The sequence below is a fragment of the Polypterus senegalus genome, chromosome 8, assembly GCF_016835505.1.
Source record: "Polypterus senegalus isolate Bchr_013 chromosome 8, ASM1683550v1, whole genome shotgun sequence".
Classification (NCBI taxonomy): Eukaryota; Metazoa; Chordata; class Cladistia; order Polypteriformes; family Polypteridae; genus Polypterus; species Polypterus senegalus.
The window spans coordinates 170,089,817-170,108,985 of NC_053161.1; the positions used below are offsets into that span (position 1 = coordinate 170,089,817).

A 19,169-nucleotide genomic window follows, 5' to 3' on the forward strand; every position below is an offset into this window, starting at 1 on the left:
TAAATGACACAATGGCCATGCAGGTCTGTCCAGCTCTGTAATTGGTGTAACTGTCCAGTGTACTGGTTGAGGACTGGGTGGGTGCTGTAGAAGTTCATTCTTGTTCTTCATTCTCGTATGTTATGACTTTATATGTGTGCTGCATGTGGAGGTGTCTGTGCAGTGGAAAACGCAGTGACACACATTATAAAAAAGACCATCCTGTGTGCCCTTGTCACATTAAGGAGAAGGAGCCTCAAGGACATCAGGAAAAGCAGCTTCATCCAAATGGACAAGCGTGTGACAGATTCACTGGCCAGACCTGTTTCTGCATCCAAGCGGTGCCATCTTTCTTTCGCCTTTACGCCTGATGCAGCTGCGTTGTTCTTATATGCGAGTGGACGTTTCTTGCAGGGAGGGCTTCTGTTCTCTTTCTCTGACGTAGAACTCTCATTCACACCTGAGTTCACCTCTGTTATAGCTCATCTTTATTTGAAAACTAGCAGTGTCAGATCGGGGGGAACGTGAACGTAACTGAGAGAGTAAAAGTGAATAATGAAACAAAACGCTAAATTTTACAAGTACCATAAATTTACCCCAGCTGTTACAGACTCAAAAAATCAAATGTATGTTTTTATTTTTTAATAGTAATAATAATAGCCACTCACTACTCAAAACAGTTCAATGCATGAAAGATCTGGAATTGAACCTGACACCTTCCGACTTGGAGACAGCAGTTCTTACCTCTGCACCAGCCAAGCAGACATATATGTGGGTGTGGGTGTGTTGTTCTTTAATATTGGTTCTATTCTTGAAATAAAGTGTCTGTGTCTTTTGTGAAAGTGTTTATTTGATATTTGGACTTCATTCTTCACGTGTTATACACTTCCATCCATCCATTTTCTAACCCGCTGAATCCAAATACAGGGTCACGGGGGTCTGCTGGAGCCAATCCCAGCCAACACAGGGCACAAGGCAGGAACCAATCCTGGGCAGGGTGCCAACCCACCGCAGGACACACACAAACACACCAAGCACACACTAGGGGCAATTTAGAATCGCCAATCCACCTAACCTGCATGTCTTTGGATTGTGGGAGGAAACCGGAGCGCCCGGAGGAAACCCACGCAGACACAGGGAGAACATGCAAACTCCACGCAGGGAGGACCCGGGAAGCAAACCCAGGTCTCCTAACTGCGAGGCAGCAGCGCTACCACTGCGCCACCGTGCCGCCCGGGTTATACACTTCACGTCAGCATTTTGCCAAATATTAGCATAACATGAAAAAAGTTTATACTCTAGTTATGTTTCTTGCCTCACATTCTCTGTCATCCTACACTTACACAGATCGCTGTAGACATGAAACACACATTAAATGCATGTGTTCCAAATAACGATATTTTATTTACCCTCTACAACTCCAGGCACCTCACACCCAGACTTGAGCTGGGAGAGCTTGGTGTATGAATAAAGCTGAATCAGAGGAAGATGGGATAACAGGTTCCCTGCTGGCGGGTGCAGATCGATACAATTGGAAAACAAAAGACACTAATAGAGAGGTACAAGGAAATTTAAGGTGGATTCTGAGTTTTTTTGTAGGCTTCAGGAATTCTAGTGTTGAATATAATAGTAGAATTCTGATAAACATGTATTGCAGTAAAAAAAGCAGTGACAAAAAGGGTCAGCAAAGATAACAGGTGGTGTCATTTTAAAAAGATGCTCACCTTGAGTGTGTATCAAGCATATATGATATAAGTGCTTTGAGTATGGGAAAGGTGCTATGCAAATAGCATAAATTATTATTACTATTATTCATAATGCATAATTTCCTAAACCTTCTTACTGTGCCTGTTATGCTTGTGTGACTCCTAAGAATTGAGGAAATGACAGACTGCTGGTGACAACTATCTCCACTTAGCAAAAAAAAATTGTGTGTGACAATAAACTGACAACACATATAATCAGGAGATGACCCAGTGCTGTGTTCACCTAAGCACATCTAACTGAACAATAACTGACGACATAGGAGCACTTCAGCTCATCTGCCAAGAACTCCATCTGCCTGCCTGTGTTTTCTTTTTTGTATTATTCAGCAGCACAATCCTGTGAGAGCTGATTATTACTGATAAGTATGATTTTCACTATTTGATTATATATTGATGATATTGCATAATGTCTGTCCTTGTGAACTGTTTCTGTTTGCTTTTAGCACTTTTAGGAAGCATTTTAATTAAAGTTTGTTGATTTGTGACCCCTTCCTGCTGCTCCTACTTTGTAAGGTTAAGAATTGATAAGAGAACAAGTGTAATCCAGTGGAGCAGAATCCTGACTCCAAGGGTCTGTTTATAAGTAACTTACAAGGACATAAGCAATTAAACTAATAACGCAACTCTGTTATTAAAAGTATATTTCAGAACTGTAAACAACATCTGTTAGTCAGTCTTCTCTGTCCATGAACTGAGTGGCTCCACGTATGTGTCAATAAATGTATTCTTCATCCAGGAATGGCTTTATGATTTAACTTTGACACTATTGTTGCTGTAAAACAGTTAGATCCATAAAGTGACAAGAAAAAAGATTCATCAAGCACACTCACACAAACACACACACACTCATACTTGTTGTTCACTTACCTCAGTTTCTCTAATTTGCAGTTTTCACTCCTCAGCCCCACACAGAGCTGAGACACTCCTGAATCCTCCAGGTTGTTGTTGCTGCTCAGGTCCAGTTCAGTCAGTCGTGAGTGTGGAGAAGAAAGAACTGAGGAGAGAGCTGAGCAACACGTGATTGTGAGATGACATGTACCGAGGCTATGGAGATAAAGAGAGAGAATTGAGGAAATAAAGAGGGACAGGCAAACAGACATACAGACAGAAAGTCTGAGGTCTCAGGTGTGTCACTGAACAGCAGACAGCTAACATTTGAACTCAATCCCAATTTGAACCCAACACCAATGTTGCCACTAAAGGTGCTATACATGTGCAATTGTCTTCTGTTAGTCATGTCACTCTGACTGATGAGAGGAGGTCAACATGCCCACTAGACAGGAACGTCAACTGTCATCAAGTACACCTGTGCAGAATTGTTGAATATTCACCAGTTTACTCTGTGTTATTTGACACTGGATTCTAGAGAAGAAAGAGCTGAGCAAAGAGCTGAGCAACATTTGGAAGCATTTTAATTAAAGCTTGTTGATTTGTGTCCCAGTCCTGGTGCTTCTGCTCTGTAAGGTTAAGAATTGATAAAAGAACCAGTGTAATCCAGTGGAGCAGAATCCTGACTCCAAGTGTCCATTTATAAGTAACTGGCAAGGACATAGGAAATGAAACTAATACCACTCTTCTGTAATTAAAGTATATTTAAAAAGTGTAAGCAGCATCTGTAAGTCAGTCTTCTCTGTCCATGAACTGAATGGCTCCATGCATGTGTCAATGAATGTATTCTTCATCCTGGAATGACTTTATGATTTAACTTTGACACTATTGTTGGTGTGAAACAGTCAGATCTCTAAAATGACAATAAATCAGTTTCAGCAAACAAACAAACACACACACACACACACACATGTTGTTCACTTACTTTACTTTCTCTAATTTGCAGTTTTCACTCCTCAGCCCCTCACACAGCTGATTCACTCCTGAATCCTCCAGGTTGTTGTTTCTCAGGTTCAATTCAGTCAGTCTTGACTGTTGAGAAGAAAGAGCTGAGGACAGAGCTGAGCAACATGTGGATGTGAGATGACATGTGTCGAGGCTATGGAGATAAAAAGAGAGAAGTGAGGAAATGAAGGGGGACAGGCAAACAGACATCCTTACAGACAGAAAGTCTGAGGTCTCAGGTGTGTCACTGAATGGCAGACAGCTAGCATTTGAACTCAAACCCAATTTGATCCCAACACCAATGTTACTTTTAAAGGTGCTGTACACATGCAAGTGTCTTCTGTAAGTCATGTCATTCTGACTGATTAAAGGAAGTCAACATGCCCACTAGACAGGAATGTCACATAAGAGCAATGAGGTTAAATAAATAACAGCCTTGGTTCAGCGTCCTCTATTATTTTATCTGTTTTTGTTTATTTGTTCAGTAATTTGGTGTTCAACTGTAATCATTTACACCTGTGAAGAATTTTTGAATATTTGGCAATTCACGTTGTGTGATTTGACATTGGATTTTTCACAATTAAGAGCTTTTCTGGATGTCTTTGCTGGAGATGCAACAGTTTTCGGCAGCAAACACAGATAACAACAACAACAACAACATTTATTTATACAGTACATTTTTATACAAATGATGTAGCTTAAAGTGCTTTACAAGATGAAGAAAATGAAAAATATAAAAATAAGATTAAGCAATACTAAGTAACAAAAAAAAAAAAAAACTCCAGTGGGCTGAAGTAGAAAAAAGAAATCTGACCACCCAGCCACCACAGGTATCACAAATGGTGGAAACACGCTGGTGCACTTGTTAAACTGACACAGCAGGGTTTTTGAATGGCGTTCAGAAGTTTACATCTGGTGAACCTTTGCTCTCTAGGAAATAAAATGGAAGAGCTGTTAGTCCTCCACAGAACTCACAACAGCTTTTCACCTTCTTCTGTATTTCATGGAAATCTGCCTAAAACAATCCGTTCTGGACTCTGCATTACACCTGCCCGGCTTTCAACTTTATAGAGTGGACCGCACTTCTGAGAGATCAGGGAAAAGAAAAGGAGGCGGAATCTGCTTCTATATCAATGAAGTTTGGTGTACTGATGTCACTGCGTTAAGTAAAATGTGTCATTTGACGGTCATAAATAAACATAATTAGGCACTCCTATACTGTATATCTCTTTGGATATAAAAAGTCCCCTATGTAAGGGCCATAGTCTTTGTTGGACAATCACTGCAACAATGAAGACCAACTTTGAGAAAAAAAGTTATTGAAATGCACAAGTAAGGAAATGTCTATTAAAATATCAGAGTTTGAATGTCTTATTAAGTACTGTTTGGTCCAACATCAGAAAGTGGAAGGTTCATCACAGCACCAAGACTCTTACTAGAACAGGCCATCCCTCAAAACTAAACATCAGAGCAAGATGGCAACTTCAAATCCAACCATCACTCTCAAACATCTGTAATGCTCTTTGGCTGAAACTGGAGTCAAGGTGCAGGGGTCCACAATTTCAAGAGCTCTCTATAAAATAGGCCTCTGTGGAAGGGTAACAAGAAAGATGCCATTCCTTATCGAAGTCCACATAAAAACATGTATGGCACAGAAACCAAATCTGTTTACAGTAATTTGTAATTTAGCCTGTGGACTGAGTGTCTACTTGCCAAAAACACACTGCTGGAACCACAAGAACAATGTGAGTGAACCCAGATATGAGCAGGTGGGACCGTCGTGTGACAGAAAGTTTGATCAAAGGTCCCCCTATTCTGCCATAGAGTTGGAACCCATTAGGGGGACGAGCCTGCCACAAATTCTCTTCTATTCTCAATCATCTGGCCAGGTACAGGAAACAAACTGATGGCTACATGATGCAAATAAATGTGTACTACACCAAATAAAGTCTCAAGCTAAATGGAAGTGAAGTCATGAAGTTATAGCTGAGAAAGTAGTTACTAAATAGCTAGTCAGGTCCTCAAATAAAAGGCTCTGGAAACTCTTGACAGATTCTTATCCAAGGTCCATAAGAAACAGAGTGCACATGGAGGACTTAGCAGTACACCATGAAGTACTGGATGCTTTCAGAGGCCTTAGATATTTATTGGGTTACCTTTGATAAGGCAGAAAAAGCTGAAGGTTCAAGCACCCTGAGTTAGCCCTTGAGTACAGAAGACTCCTAAAAAATCTTTCATGGCAAAGAAAAGGAAAGTAGGAGTTCTCCTAAACAGGTAATAGAGAAGACAAGCTGAATGCTGGTCCTTGGGGTGTGGGTCCTTTCTAGTGTCACCTTATGGGTAAGAACCCTTAGGGACTTTAGGTCTCTATGAATGCACACTTTAGTGAAGCTACACATTGTCACACTAACCCACCAACTCAGTCTACCAGACACCATTGAAGTGACTGATGTCAGAAATAAAAGCAACAAATTGCAGGGAATTTATAAAGAAATGTATGAACCCAGCAATGCAGAATGAATGGTTGAACACTGCCATGTACAACTGCAACTTGTGGAGTAATGTGAACAACTGTAAACAATGAAAACCATTGAGATATGCTGGATTAGAAACCAAGGAAGTTGGATTTAATGCCCTTGGCATAACAGGTGTATTTTAACTTACATCTGGCTTGTAGGCATTAATGATACAATGCCAAATAACAATTTGTGTTTTGAAGTATGACATGCCTCAATGGTCATCAACTTCCAAACCGGGTGGGTGGGGTATATAGAATAAAGTGGGCATTGTCCATTCAGGTTTCAATTTTATTTTGTTAAAGAAGGCATCACTGACTGCTGTTGTCAATTGCTCAAAATGTTTATCATGTTGTGTCATTTTAATGAATGCTTTGTTATTTAACAGCCTCTGACTGCTAAAGTGTTTTCATTGGTCTGATTATCGGCTGATTAAAAATTAAGTTGTATGTATTTACCATATTTACCCATAATTGTTGTTTTATTACTTTGTTTAATAACATTCACTTTTGTTTGTACACTATGACCCTGACTGGTGTTCACTTTATCGATAGACTTATCTTCTGATCACATTATGGCTAACAACAGTGCTGACCTCTTGGCAAAACAATGTAATTCTTTATTAAATCCTCTCTTTGCTCAAGGAGATCATAAATACTACAATCTCTCTATACAAGTCAGCACAAAGGCCACAGACCTCGTGGTCACACCCTGATCCTGACAATAACCACTAGGATGACCCTTAAGAATAATTAAACAAACTTTGCTTCAGTTTTTCTGAAGAGCTCTATATATTTATACAATTTAAAGAATGAGCCAATGAATTACTGTAGGACTCCAACTCAGACAGACCCTGGACTCAGATTGAGCAAAGTCTTACTGTGCCATTGTGATGTGAAGAACAGCTGATAGAGTGACACCTCATGGCTGTGACATTACTTCATGTAGGGTGGGGGAGGGGCTTAAAAGATCTAATGAGTTTATACACCGTGGATTTAATGATTGGAAAGAAACTTCGCTGAGTTTACAAAAAATCTAACTAAACTCATGAAAGTTTTATTACTCACTTGACATGTCTACAGCAGCTGAGACCTGGCGCCAGTCTGCTGATGCACTCTGGGGTGAGTTCTGTCTTTGGCAGGACGAGCTCCTCGAGTTCTCCACAGCAGCTGATGAGAGAGCCTAGTACAGCACAATCCAGAGGAGACAAAGTTGTGCTACTAAAGTCCATCTTCAAATCCTTAGCAATGGTGTCTCTGATTAATCTCTTATTCTGAGTCTCATAAAGCCACTGACACACTCGCAGAGCTTCACTTTTATCTTGGTGACACAAGACCTGTTCAGCTTTCTTCTTCACCCAGTCTAGTATCTGTTTTGCTGTCTTCCTCTCAAACTTCCCCAGGACTCCCCCCAATGTTTTAAAAACTGAATCTCTGGCCAGTCCTGCCAGGAATCGTGTGAGAATTTCAAATCGGCCATCTTTTCATGAGTCCAGCTTCACAAGCATGTCCTCCACACCCTCTGATGGATCCAGATAGAAGGAGCAGGCAGCCATGAACTCCTGTATGGTGAGGTGGAAGAATGTGTATGTCGTGTGCTCCAGAGTGCTTTCACTCTGCAGGATTTCTTTGAGGAACCCTGAGAGGAACTGAGAAGATAAGACTGACTGTAGACCAAAGGTGGACATCTCAAACTTGTCATAAAACAAAACAGTCTTATTGGCCACCCCATAGTAAGCCATCTTTCCTAGTTTAATCAGAATCCCCCACTGGTCTTTGGCTTCTCGCATGTGATTGGTGAGGATGTTGTGTAAGAATATCACAAAGAGCTCAGTGACTGTTCTGGGAGCGACTCCTCGCTCTTCTTCTGGTGTCATAAAGTGGTTTTTCAGCACAGAGCAGATAATCCAGCAGTACGAGGGGTTGAAACACATGGTGTACAGGATGGCGTTCTCCTCCACATACTGAAAAGCCTCAGAGCCCCGATCAGCATCACCAAAGACCTTCTTAAAGTACATCAGCCTTTGTTCAGGGAAGAACCCCAGGATCTTTGCAAATCGGTCAACTCTCTCCATGTCCAGGGCCTCCAAGGCTGTTGGTCTGGTCGTTATCAAAACTGAACAGCCCTTCAGTAATGTCCTTTTGACAAGGCTTGTGACCAGGATGTGGACAGGAAAGTAGTCATCTGGGGTTGAGCAGAGCTGCCTCTGTGTGAAGTCCAATTTGTGTTTGTACTCATCAAGACCATCAAGAATAAAAAGGAGGGACTCAGGTTTCTGCAGGATTTCTGTTAGTCTCTGGTCATTGAGATATTTATAGTGCCTCACAATCAGCCTGGTCAGAGGCATCTGGGGTTCTGTCTCTGTGTCTAGTAGGTTGAGCTCCCTGAATTTAAACAGGAACACAAAAGCAAATCTCTGGTACTGGGTGCCTCTGGCAAAGTCAAACATGATTTTCTGGACCATAGTGGTCTTCCCAATTCCAGCCACTCCACTGACCACTATTATGTGTGGGTCAGTCTCACTTCCTGGACTTCTCCTAAAAAGCTGCTCAGTCCAGATTCGCTTGCATTTCTCTTTTGTCCGCTCTTCCACCAGCTCTGCATGAGTCTTCCCCATCTTCACAAGTTCATGGTGAGTCTCATTGTAGCTCTTTTTGTACTGACCAATGACCATCAGCTCTGTGTATCGAGTCTCAAAGCCCACAGACCTTGTGCGTGCATCACCGAGAGAAACCTGATCCTCCAGATTTCTTGTGGATTCAAACACATCTGCTCTATGTGTCTCATGGAGGCCTGAAAGTCAAAATGATAACAAACTAAGAACACTGAAGAGCAGAAGAATGGACAAGCTAAAGACTATAAACAGCAGACCAGAGAGTTACCTTTAATATGGGTATCAATGGGAAAAGGCTGGTGACTGGCCTGAATTAGATGCAAGAGGTCTGGTCCTGTAGTGACAACAAGAGATGAAGGAGACAATCACAACAGTAAGGGATCAGATTAACACAAGTATAAGTAATTGTACTGTGAGGGATGCCACCAGAAAAATAACATCAAAAACTAAAAGACTGGTGCTAATGTGGACTTTGTTTGGTGCAGACCAGTAATATCTGTCCATGTTGTAAGGTCTGCAACTAACTGGTAATGAAGAGACAGGAGATGACAGAGTAGACAGATTTAGGCACAGTAGACATATTGGGTTTCTATCAAGCTGAAGAAAGCACAAGGTGTGATATTAGAGAAAACAGGAACTGTCCACTGGGGCCTCATGGGAATGATAAGCTTGAAGTTAAATCATGAAACTTCTGATAAAAACAAGATAGCTGTAAACCAGAGGGGGAAATAAATCTGTTAATCCCAGAATGATTTCGGTCAGTGAAAATGAAGACATAAACCTAATGTTTAAAAAGATAAACCTCAAGGATGTGCTAAGATCAAATTTGGCAGAAACAGTGGAATCTGTGACTTCCTGGTAAAGAGGAACAAAAATATTACTAAAAATCCAGGTAAGCGGTTGACTCATAAAGTTCAGAAGGACTGGTAGCCATGTCAAACAATGATAGGTGACACTTAGATGACAGTTGCATCCCAGTTTCTACATCAGAATGGTGGGAACACTTACCCCTTTGAAGACTTTTAATAGATTTAAGAAATTTACACAGTCCAAAGTGCATTGTTTTTACTTTCCTTTCTCTGCTCCACCTGCTGCAATACATATTTAATGCCATGAGATGTTCTATGTATGTATGCTGAAAGACTGAACTCTCTCCTTATTGGCATGTTAGGACCTCCATGGATGATGCTCGGATTTGTTAATGTGTTTACAAAGGAACACTGATACGCAGGAGGAGAAAAAATGGAAATCATTCAGCACAACAAGTAAGCCAAATTGTTTTAACTGGACAGCTGTGTGTCAACAACCATAATAGAATATTAGGAACAGACTAAGTGGAGTGTTTATACCAATGGATGGTCAAAGGAATACACATCTGTGGAAAGCATTTGGAGCCTTATTAACATCAAAGGTCAAAATGATCTGCAGGGAGGAGTTCAAGAGAATGGTGTGTGAGCTCACCTCCATTTTTACTTTTATCTGTTTATATATTCCTTTTTAAAGGACCACTCATTCTGGATTACATCTTTCCTTTTTTTCCCCTCATTTGGATACATCTGGCTTTGGAGTTTGGCATTTAGCATCTGGACATCTTTGTTGACTATTTTTCTTGTTTGATCCGCTGCACATTATGGAACTGAATTTTGATGTAATGTAGAGGGTTATGAGGTTCAGGGTTTGTGTTTCATGTTGTGTTTTGTGTAAGTGATGTCCTGTGAAGTATAAAGAGTTATATGTACTGTGACACATGTTGTTTGGAGTCATTGTTAGAGGCTGGTGTTTTTATGAGGCATGTTGTTGTGGTTTTGTACATATGATAATCATAATATGTGTTGCTGAATTCATGCAAAAAATATTAAGGGTGTGTTTGTGCAAACGTTTATCATGACAAGTGTTCTTGGGCTTGTGAGACGTGATTGTGTATACATTATCTGTGGTATATGTGGATCAGGTTTAGGAACATACTGTATGTGTACATGTATAAGGTATGAATATATTTGGGTGTTTAAATGAATTAGTTTGGCTTTGTAAAATTTGGAAGGTTTTTATCTTGTTTTCTATTTTTTGGATGGTATGCTTTTTAATTTCTGCTGTGTTTTTTTTTTCCTTTTATTCAGCAATAATTGTACAGAAATTAAAATTAGAGGAAATGAAGGAAGTTGGTGTTCACAACTATTAAATAGGCATTATTGGTGGACCTGACAGCAGCGTGTTGAAAGGTCCATTGACAGAAACATTGAGTGTGTGTGTTCCTGTGTCCCTCCCTATTTCTTTTTCTTGTGTCCACACATTCAATGGTTCTCTGTCAGGTAAGACTCCATTAACTCACCCCCCTCTGTCACTTCCTTCAGTATATTTGTCATGTTCGGTGATGGAAATCTCACAAGTTCTTCAGCCAGTGCCTCCCACAGGCTCACCAGTATTGCTTTGTCCATCTTCATTATGTCACTGATGAAGGACTCCACACCTGCTCGCCCATCACATTTTTCTTTGGATTTGAATCTCTGAAAGACAAGCGAGTGACTAGAGAGTCAGTTTACAGATGAACACTGGAGGAGAGAGCAGTGTGGTCAGTCTTGTTTGATGACCTCATAATAACAGGAAGTTCTGTTATGGATGGACAGGCAGTTTAAGATGATTAACCAGAGTTCAATACCTCTGCTTAGTTTTCAGTATTACATACTAACAGGGAGACCCACCTACCTTGGCCTCATCATTGGTGAGGATATTCTTGGTTGCCAGGTTCTGAAGGATACTTGTGATGTCGTATTCAATCACGTAGGTCAGATAGGGCTTGTAGTATTCTGTGATCTTTAGGAGATCCTCATGTGAGAATGTTTTTATAACATCAGGAAATGTCTGTTTTAAGCCTGAATTGGAAATAGAAAAGACAAATGTGAAGAGCTACATTTGGAGGCTCAGGGGTCACAGGTCAGTCTGACATGACCACTAGCCGGCCTCATCCATTTGCCCTGTAAGTGTGTTTGAACAGCAGCCATCAAAGTTTATTGTAATCAATCACTTGATAATTGTACAAGATGTAATTCTTTACGTCTTTTTCATAAAGACCTGTAGCAGAAGATTACATTTCTGTTACTTTTTCACTGGTGTCACACCACCTTCTATTTTTAAGAATTACAACAGCGTGCAAAACCTGAGTCACTATCACTTCTTTCTACACAGTAGTGATGAGACTAAAACTAAAATATTTTTATATTAACTAAAACATCATTATATCACCATACCCGATGCTCCCAGCATTTCCAGTCAGATCTTATCCATACTTGTGACCCTGTCCCTACAGAACTACTGAGCACCACTTTGACCTCAGTTACAGACCTGTACCAGCCCTTACTAATGCGTCCTCCCTGTCTTCTCATTGGAGAGACTTTTCTATTGACTCTTAGAGCTTCTCAAAGTGCTTCTTCACCTCTTCATGATCTCTCCACTTGAGGTCAATGCTTGAGTCTGACTGACATTCCAATTAAACTTAATGAATAATCAAATGAGTTGACATGGCCTCACCAAACTCTACCCACATATGACCCTTCACTTCACTGTCTACATCCACTGGTTCAGCATGAGTTTCATCCCCTGTCCTAAAGGAACAAATATCATTTTGTGAATACAAAACATTTACTTTAAAACTACTGTAGACAGTCTTTTGTTGCATGTTTTGTTGAGGTGCCCAATGGTAGAAGAAAAGAAGAAGACATTGCATTTATATAGTGCTTTTCACGAAACTTAAAAGAGCTTTACATATAATGTAATGTAGGTTACCATTTTAACCAACACCAGAGTGCAGAGTTCACCTGGGTGATGCAACGGCAGCCATTTTGTGTCAATATACTCACAGCAAATTAGCTATTAGGTGGTAAAGGGATGAGAAATACAGCTAGCCAAAGTTGGTCATGGGATGATTAGGGAGCCAAAATGATCAAGTTATGATCGGCAATTTAGCCAGGACATCAGGATACATCCCACTGTTTATAAAAGATGCCCATGAATCTTTTATGACCACAGAATGCCAGGGCCTGGATTTCAAGATTTAAGATTCTTTATTTGTCACATACACAGTTATACAAGTACAACATGTAGTAAAATGTGCCCTAAATTAGCCATGAGACTGTGCAATAATGTTAACAAACAGATAATTTAAATTAAATTAAAATAAAATTAAAAAAGAAGGAAGAAATTTAAATTTAACAAAAGAAAATTATAAGGGTAGAACTAAGGTGATACAATATATACAGGAAAAAAGTACATATCCAAAGCACTACAATTTTACACAAGATCTGAGTTGTGTGCAAATGTAACAAAATAGAATATCTACAGTGGTGTGAAAAACTATTTGCCCCCTTCCTGATTTCTTATTCTTTTGCATGTTTGTCACACAAAATGTTTCTGATCATCAAACACATTTAACCATTTGTCAAATATAACACAAGTAAACACAAAATGCAGTTTTTAAATGATGGTTTTATTATTTAGGAGAAAAAATCCAAACCTACATGGCCCTGTGTGAAAAAGTAATGGCCCCTTGTTAAAAAAGAACCTAACTGTGGTGTATCACACCTGAGTTCAATTTCCGTAGCCACCCCCAGGCCAGATTACTGCCTCACCTGTTTCAATCAAGAAATCACTTAAATAGGAGCTGCCTGACACAGAGAAGTAGACCAAAAGCACCTCAAAAGCTAGACATCATGCCAAGATCCAAAGAAATTCAGGAACAAATGAGAACAGAAGTAATTGAGATCTATCAGTCTGGTAAAGGTTATAAAGCCATTTCTAAAGCTTTGGGACTCCAGCGAACCACAGTGAGAGCCATTATCCACAAATGGCAAAAACATGGAACAGTGGTGAACCTTCCCAGGAGTGGCCGGCCGACCAAAATTACCCCAAGAGCTTAGAGACGACTCATCCGAGAGGTCACAAAAGACCCCAGGACAACATCTAAAGAACTGCAGGCCTCACTTGCCTCAATTAAGGTCAGTGTTCACGACTCCACCATAAGAAAGAGACTGGGCAAAACGGCCTGCATGGCAGATTTCCAAGACGCAAACCACTGTTAAGCAAAAGAACATTAGGGCTCGTCTCAATTTTGCTAAGAAACATCTCAATGATTGCCAAGACTTTTGGGAAAATACCTTGTGGACTGATGAGACAAAAGTTGAACTTTTTGGAAGGCAAATGTCCCGTTACATCTGGCGTAAAAGGAACACAGCATTTCAGAAAAGAACATCATACCAACAGTAAAATATGGTGGTGGTAGTGTGATGGTCTGGGGTTGTTTTGCTGCTTCAGGACCTGGAAGGCTTGCTGTGATAGATGGGAACCATGAATTCTACTGTCTACCAAAAAATCCTGAAGGAGAATGTCCGCCATCTGTTCGTCAACTCAAGCTGAAGCGATCTTGGGTGCTGCAACAGGACAATGACCCAAAACACACCAGCAAATCCACCTCTGAATGGCTGAAGAAAAACAAAATGAAGACTTTGGAGTGGCCTAGTCAAAGTCCTGACCTGAATCCAATTGAGATGCTATGGCATGACCTTAAAAGGCGGTTCATGCTAGAAAACCCTCAAATAAAGCTGAATTACAACAATTCTGCAAAGATGAGTGGGCCAAAATTCCTCCAGAGCGCTGTAAGAGACTCATTGCAAGTTATCACAAACGCTTGATTGCAGTTATTGCTGCTAAGGGTGGCCCAACCAGTTATTAGGTTCAGGGGGCAATTACTTTTCACACAGGGCCATGTAGGTTTGGATTTTTTTTTTCTCCCTAAATAATAAAAACCATCATTTAAAACTGCATTTTGTGTTTACTTGTGTTATATTTGACTAATGGTTAAATGTGTTTGATGATCAGAAACATTTTGTGTGACAAACATGCAAAAGAATAAGAAATCAGGAAGGGGCAAATAGTTTTTCACACCACTGTATGTACTGTAAGTGCAGTGTACTAGTTTGATGGTTAAAATAGAATTAAATGAGATGGCAGCAGCTAAGAAACAATGAGGTAGAGAATCCAATTAAAACAATTAATTGTGGCACATCTTATAATCTGTAGATAGACGTTTCTCCCAAGGCTCTCTGTTTTACTCATAATACTCCTAAAGCATTTTCCTGTTTTCAGCTGGTCTAACAGTTACTGGGGTGAGTATCTGATGATCCTAGATGCTCTGGTCCTGCGTATCCTGGTATAAATATCCTGCAGAGAAGGTTAAGCAAATCTAATGCAGAGTTCCACCACCCAGATCACTCTTTGTAGTTCCTTAATGTCCCATACACAGTTGTTCTCAAACCAGGAAGTGATCTTCTGAGTCAAGGCACTTTCTATAGCACCAGAGTAAAAAGCCCATAGGATCACTGGAGAATCGCAAAACTTCTTGAAGCTGCCCACTGTCACTAAACCCATTGATGTTGAGGGGGTTGTAGGACCACTGCTGTCTCCTACTGAAGTCCCCCATCAGCTCTTTGGTTTTGCTGACATTCAGTTGGAGGCTGATCTTCTGACACCGCAATGCCAGGTTCCCCCTTCCTCAATGTATGCTGTCTCATCATTGCTGGAGATTAAGCTAAGCACCACTTTGGCCACACAGTCATGAGTGTAGAGGGCATAGAGTAGAGGGCTGAGTACACAGCCTTGTGAAGCTCTTGTACTGGGTATGATGATGCTAGAGGTGCAACTACTAACTCTTATCACCTGTGGTCTGCATGTGAGAAAGCTGAAAACCCAGGTACACAAGCAACTGTTCAGTTCTAGGTCCCTCAACTTGGTGAACAGTCTATGAGGGACAATTGTATTGGAAGCTTAACTGTGATCAATGAACAGCAATCTTACATAGTCCCCCTGCTCCATATCCACATGGCTGCGAGTGGTATGCAGAACATGGGAGATGGCATCCTCCATTGATCAAGTGGGGCGATAGGCAAACTGGAGTGGGTCTGTGGAGTTGGAGATGGATGCTGTAATTAAGACTTCAATGATGCCTTGTCTGAGCTTGCTTTATTAAAGTTCTCCACCACAATGTTTGGCCCCCTCGGGGTGTTTGTTTTGAGTCGCACTAAACACATTGTGTAGTTCAGACAAAGCCGTACCTATGTCTGTATGAGGTGGGATGTAGACGGACATGGTGATAACCGAGCTGAACTCACGAAAAAGGTAAAATGGACAGCAATTGATGGTTATATATTCCAGATGGCATTCATTATGAAACAGACTCATCTTCCTTTAGACTTGTTTGCCTCCACTGTTCTGTCCATGCGGAAAATGGTAAAAAGTATATAAAATTTTAAGTAAAATCACAGTCTACACAGGGTGATCAGGAAGGTGTCTAGATGTAGCCGCACCAGTCTCTAAAAAAGAATTTCACATCTCATCTGATGGATAGCATCACTTTTACAGCACAGTGTCCCTGGGGAATAGGGATTCACACACAGACCACAGAGTAAGTGCCCCTTCTGGATTCACCAATACCTCTTCTAGTAGAAACCCAAGCTTTTCCAAAATGGTCTACCATCAAAGTCCTGGCTGAACCTAAGCAAGCTTAGCTTCAGGTAGATGGTGAACTGCATTTGAACCTTGTAGCTTCAGCCACAAATGTTTATAAGTAATGCTGTGAGACATTGTGTCCATTCTGTGTGTTTTTCTTTTAATGTTATCAGTGTATAACTGCCATTATAATCTCAGGTTACAATGACGGGTCTATAACTCAAGCACCAGGGTACTGGATATGGTACAGATAAACACCTTTGACAAGATGAAGTGTCTTTAATGATGAAAGGCTTTGGAACAAGCTGTCCATCATCAGATTAGTCAGCCAATTCTCTCTGTGTAACATCATGAGGTCAGGAACCCTACGTGGGTCAAGTCAAGACGGAGGTAAAAAGCTTAGGGGTAACTGTTGACTGTAATCTGAATTTTAAATCGCATATTAATCAGATCACTAGGACAGCATTTTTTCACCTAAGAAACATAGCAAAAGTTAGACCTCTTATATCTTTGAAAGATGCTGAGAAATTAGTTCACGCAATTGTTTTCAGTCGACTAGATTACTGTAACGCACTCCTCTCAGGACTACCCAAAAAAGACATAAATCACTTGCAACGAGTGCAAAATGCAGCTGCTAGAATCCTAACTAGGAAAAGAAAATCCGAACACATTTCTCCAGTTTTGATGTCACTACACTGGTTACCTGTGTCATTCAGGATTGACTTTAAAATTCTGCTTATGGTTTATAAAGCCCTAAATAATCTCGCCCCATCGTATATATCGTAATGTCTGACATCTTATATTCCAAATCGTAACCTCAGATCCTCAAATGAGTGTCTCCTTAGAATTCCAAGAACAAAACTTAAAAGAAGTGGTGAGGCGGCCTTCTGCTGCTATGCACCTAAAATCTGGAATAGCCTGCCAATGGGAATTTGCCAGGCTAGTACAGTAGAGCACTTTAAAAAAACTGCTGAAAACACATTACTTTAACATGGCCTTTTTATAACTTCAATTTAACTTAATTTAACTTAATCCTGATACTCTGTATGTTTAAATTCTTCATAATAACTATTCATGGTGGCTCTAAAATCCATACTGACCCCTACTCTCTCTTCTGTTTCTTTTTCCGGTTTCTTTGTGGTGGTGGCCTGCGCCACCTCCACCTACTCAAAGCTTCATGATGCTCCAACAGTGATGGAAGGATTAAAAGGCAGAAGTCTACGTGACCATCATCATTAAGTCCTTCCGTGAGAACCCTAAATCCAAAGAGGACTGTTTCATTTATGTTAGGTAGAATGCCCAGAGGGGACTGGGCAGTCTAATGGTCTGGAATCACTGCAGATTTTATTTTTTTCTCCAGCCGTCTGGAGTTTTTGTTTTTGTTTTTTCTGTCCCCCCTGGCCATTGGACCTTACTCTTATTCTATGTTAATTAATTTTGACTTATTTTGTTTTCTTATTGTGTCTTTATTTTTCTATTCTTTATTATGTAAAGCACTTTGAGCTACTGTTTGTATGAAAATGTGCTATATAAATAAATGTTGTTGTTGTTGGCATAAAGAATGGACTGTCAGAGAGTGTGTGGCAGCAAGAAAGATGCCACCAGGAAGACAAGCTCTCTACCTCTCTCCTCTCTTCTTCTCTTGCTGTCCTGCTCAGATGTTTTATTTGGTGCTCATCCTGTTCAATTTCCATATCTTTATGGAAAGTATTATTGAAGCTTTCTGACTTTGAAACAAGGGTGTATTTTTATTAGGGCTTTACATTCAGACATTGTCATTTGCTGTCATTCATTTTATAAGACTTTTTACTCTTATTAGTACATTTTAATAAATTTTGCTTTCTTTTAATAGTATAAACATTGTTCATTTGAAGTGAGTGAAGTAGATACAGGGCACCTGCTGCAGGGAGGTAGACACTTCTTATCCACCAAGTTAAAAGCTGAGGAGAGACCCCTCCAAGAGTGAGCAGCGCAGAAAGGAGTAACACACCATTTGGGTAAGTGAAAATAACCACGATGTGAAGTATCAGCCTTCTGTTATAAGAGCTGAGTTCCCAAGCAAAAAAATCCAAGAAAGTGCCTATTAAAGGGATGAACTGTCAAAAGCTCTCAAAGCAGTGGTTAGGGCAATAACAGAGGATCTTCATAAATAAAAATTTATTTTCATACACACCCATACACACAAAAAAGCTCTGAAAAAAGTAAGCTCCATGGAGAACAAAAGGCAAAAAGGAGTCACCTTAAACAACAAGGCAATCCAAGCAAACAAGTCTCAAGGCAGAATCTGGAAAGAGAAGTCAAAAACAGAGAATGAAGTCCAAAATCCAATAAATGGCCAATGTAAAAAAAAATCACTAAACTTGCCAAGCACATTTCAATAAAACACAAGAGACTGTGGGTGGCCCTCACCTTTAAAAGGGGAATTGCCTTGTGGCGATAGACAGGTGGCCTGCCACTTGGAGAACCATCTAGGTCACAGAGCTGACCTTAAGTACTGCTGGATTATAGTTGCCATCTGGGGAGACACCCCTCCCTGCCTTTCACTTTGACTAAAGATTCAAGACCACGTTCTCTAACCCTGTGTGCCAGTTCTGCGCAAGGACGCTGTCTTTGGGAATTCCCCGGGATCACCAGAGACAGAGGCAGTTATTGGAAGAATTGCAATTACTAAACCCTGGGATTTACTGATTAGTAGGCACTGTTGTCTAGGCAAACCCCTAAGTCTCACTCTGGGCTAAGAGAAAAGGCCTCAACAGTAAGCAAGGAAAAGGCATTTCACCTCTGAAAATAACCACTGCACTATAACGAATAGTCACACACACAAAAAAAAATGAAACAAAATAAAAGAGGGTGTTGGATAACTTAGCAAATACAAATAGGAGGTTGGATCCCAGAGTAAAATACAAAGACAAAAAATATATGACAAAATAATGAAGACAAAAACAGATTGAAAGAGTAGAGAATTAG

General features: G+C 40.4%; 2 protein-coding genes across 2 annotated transcripts in view; both read right to left on the reverse strand.

Moving 5' to 3' along the window:
• The window catches only part of LOC120534501 (ribonuclease inhibitor-like), a 40,635-nt gene extending 33,073 nt beyond the window's left edge, over positions 1-7,562 (reverse strand). Inside the window, exons 1-3 of the mRNA XM_039762104.1 lie at positions 7,162-7,562; positions 3,559-3,732; positions 2,613-2,789 (exon numbers count right to left, since the gene is read on the reverse strand). Of these exons, the coding sequence (XP_039618038.1) occupies positions 2,613-2,789; positions 3,559-3,732; positions 7,162-7,325 (515 nt within the window). The 5' untranslated portion in view covers positions 7,326-7,562. The remainder of the gene's footprint in view (positions 1-2,612; positions 2,790-3,558; positions 3,733-7,161) is intronic.
• LOC120534500 (NACHT, LRR and PYD domains-containing protein 12-like) overlaps positions 7,560-19,169 on the reverse strand; it is a 48,599-nt gene continuing 36,989 nt past the window's right edge. The window contains exons 3-6 of the mRNA XM_039762103.1: positions 11,412-11,578; positions 11,038-11,212; positions 8,977-9,042; positions 7,560-8,887 (exon numbers count right to left, since the gene is read on the reverse strand). Of these exons, the coding sequence (XP_039618037.1) occupies positions 7,578-8,887; positions 8,977-9,042; positions 11,038-11,212; positions 11,412-11,578 (1,718 nt within the window). The 3' untranslated portion in view covers positions 7,560-7,577. The remainder of the gene's footprint in view (positions 8,888-8,976; positions 9,043-11,037; positions 11,213-11,411; positions 11,579-19,169) is intronic.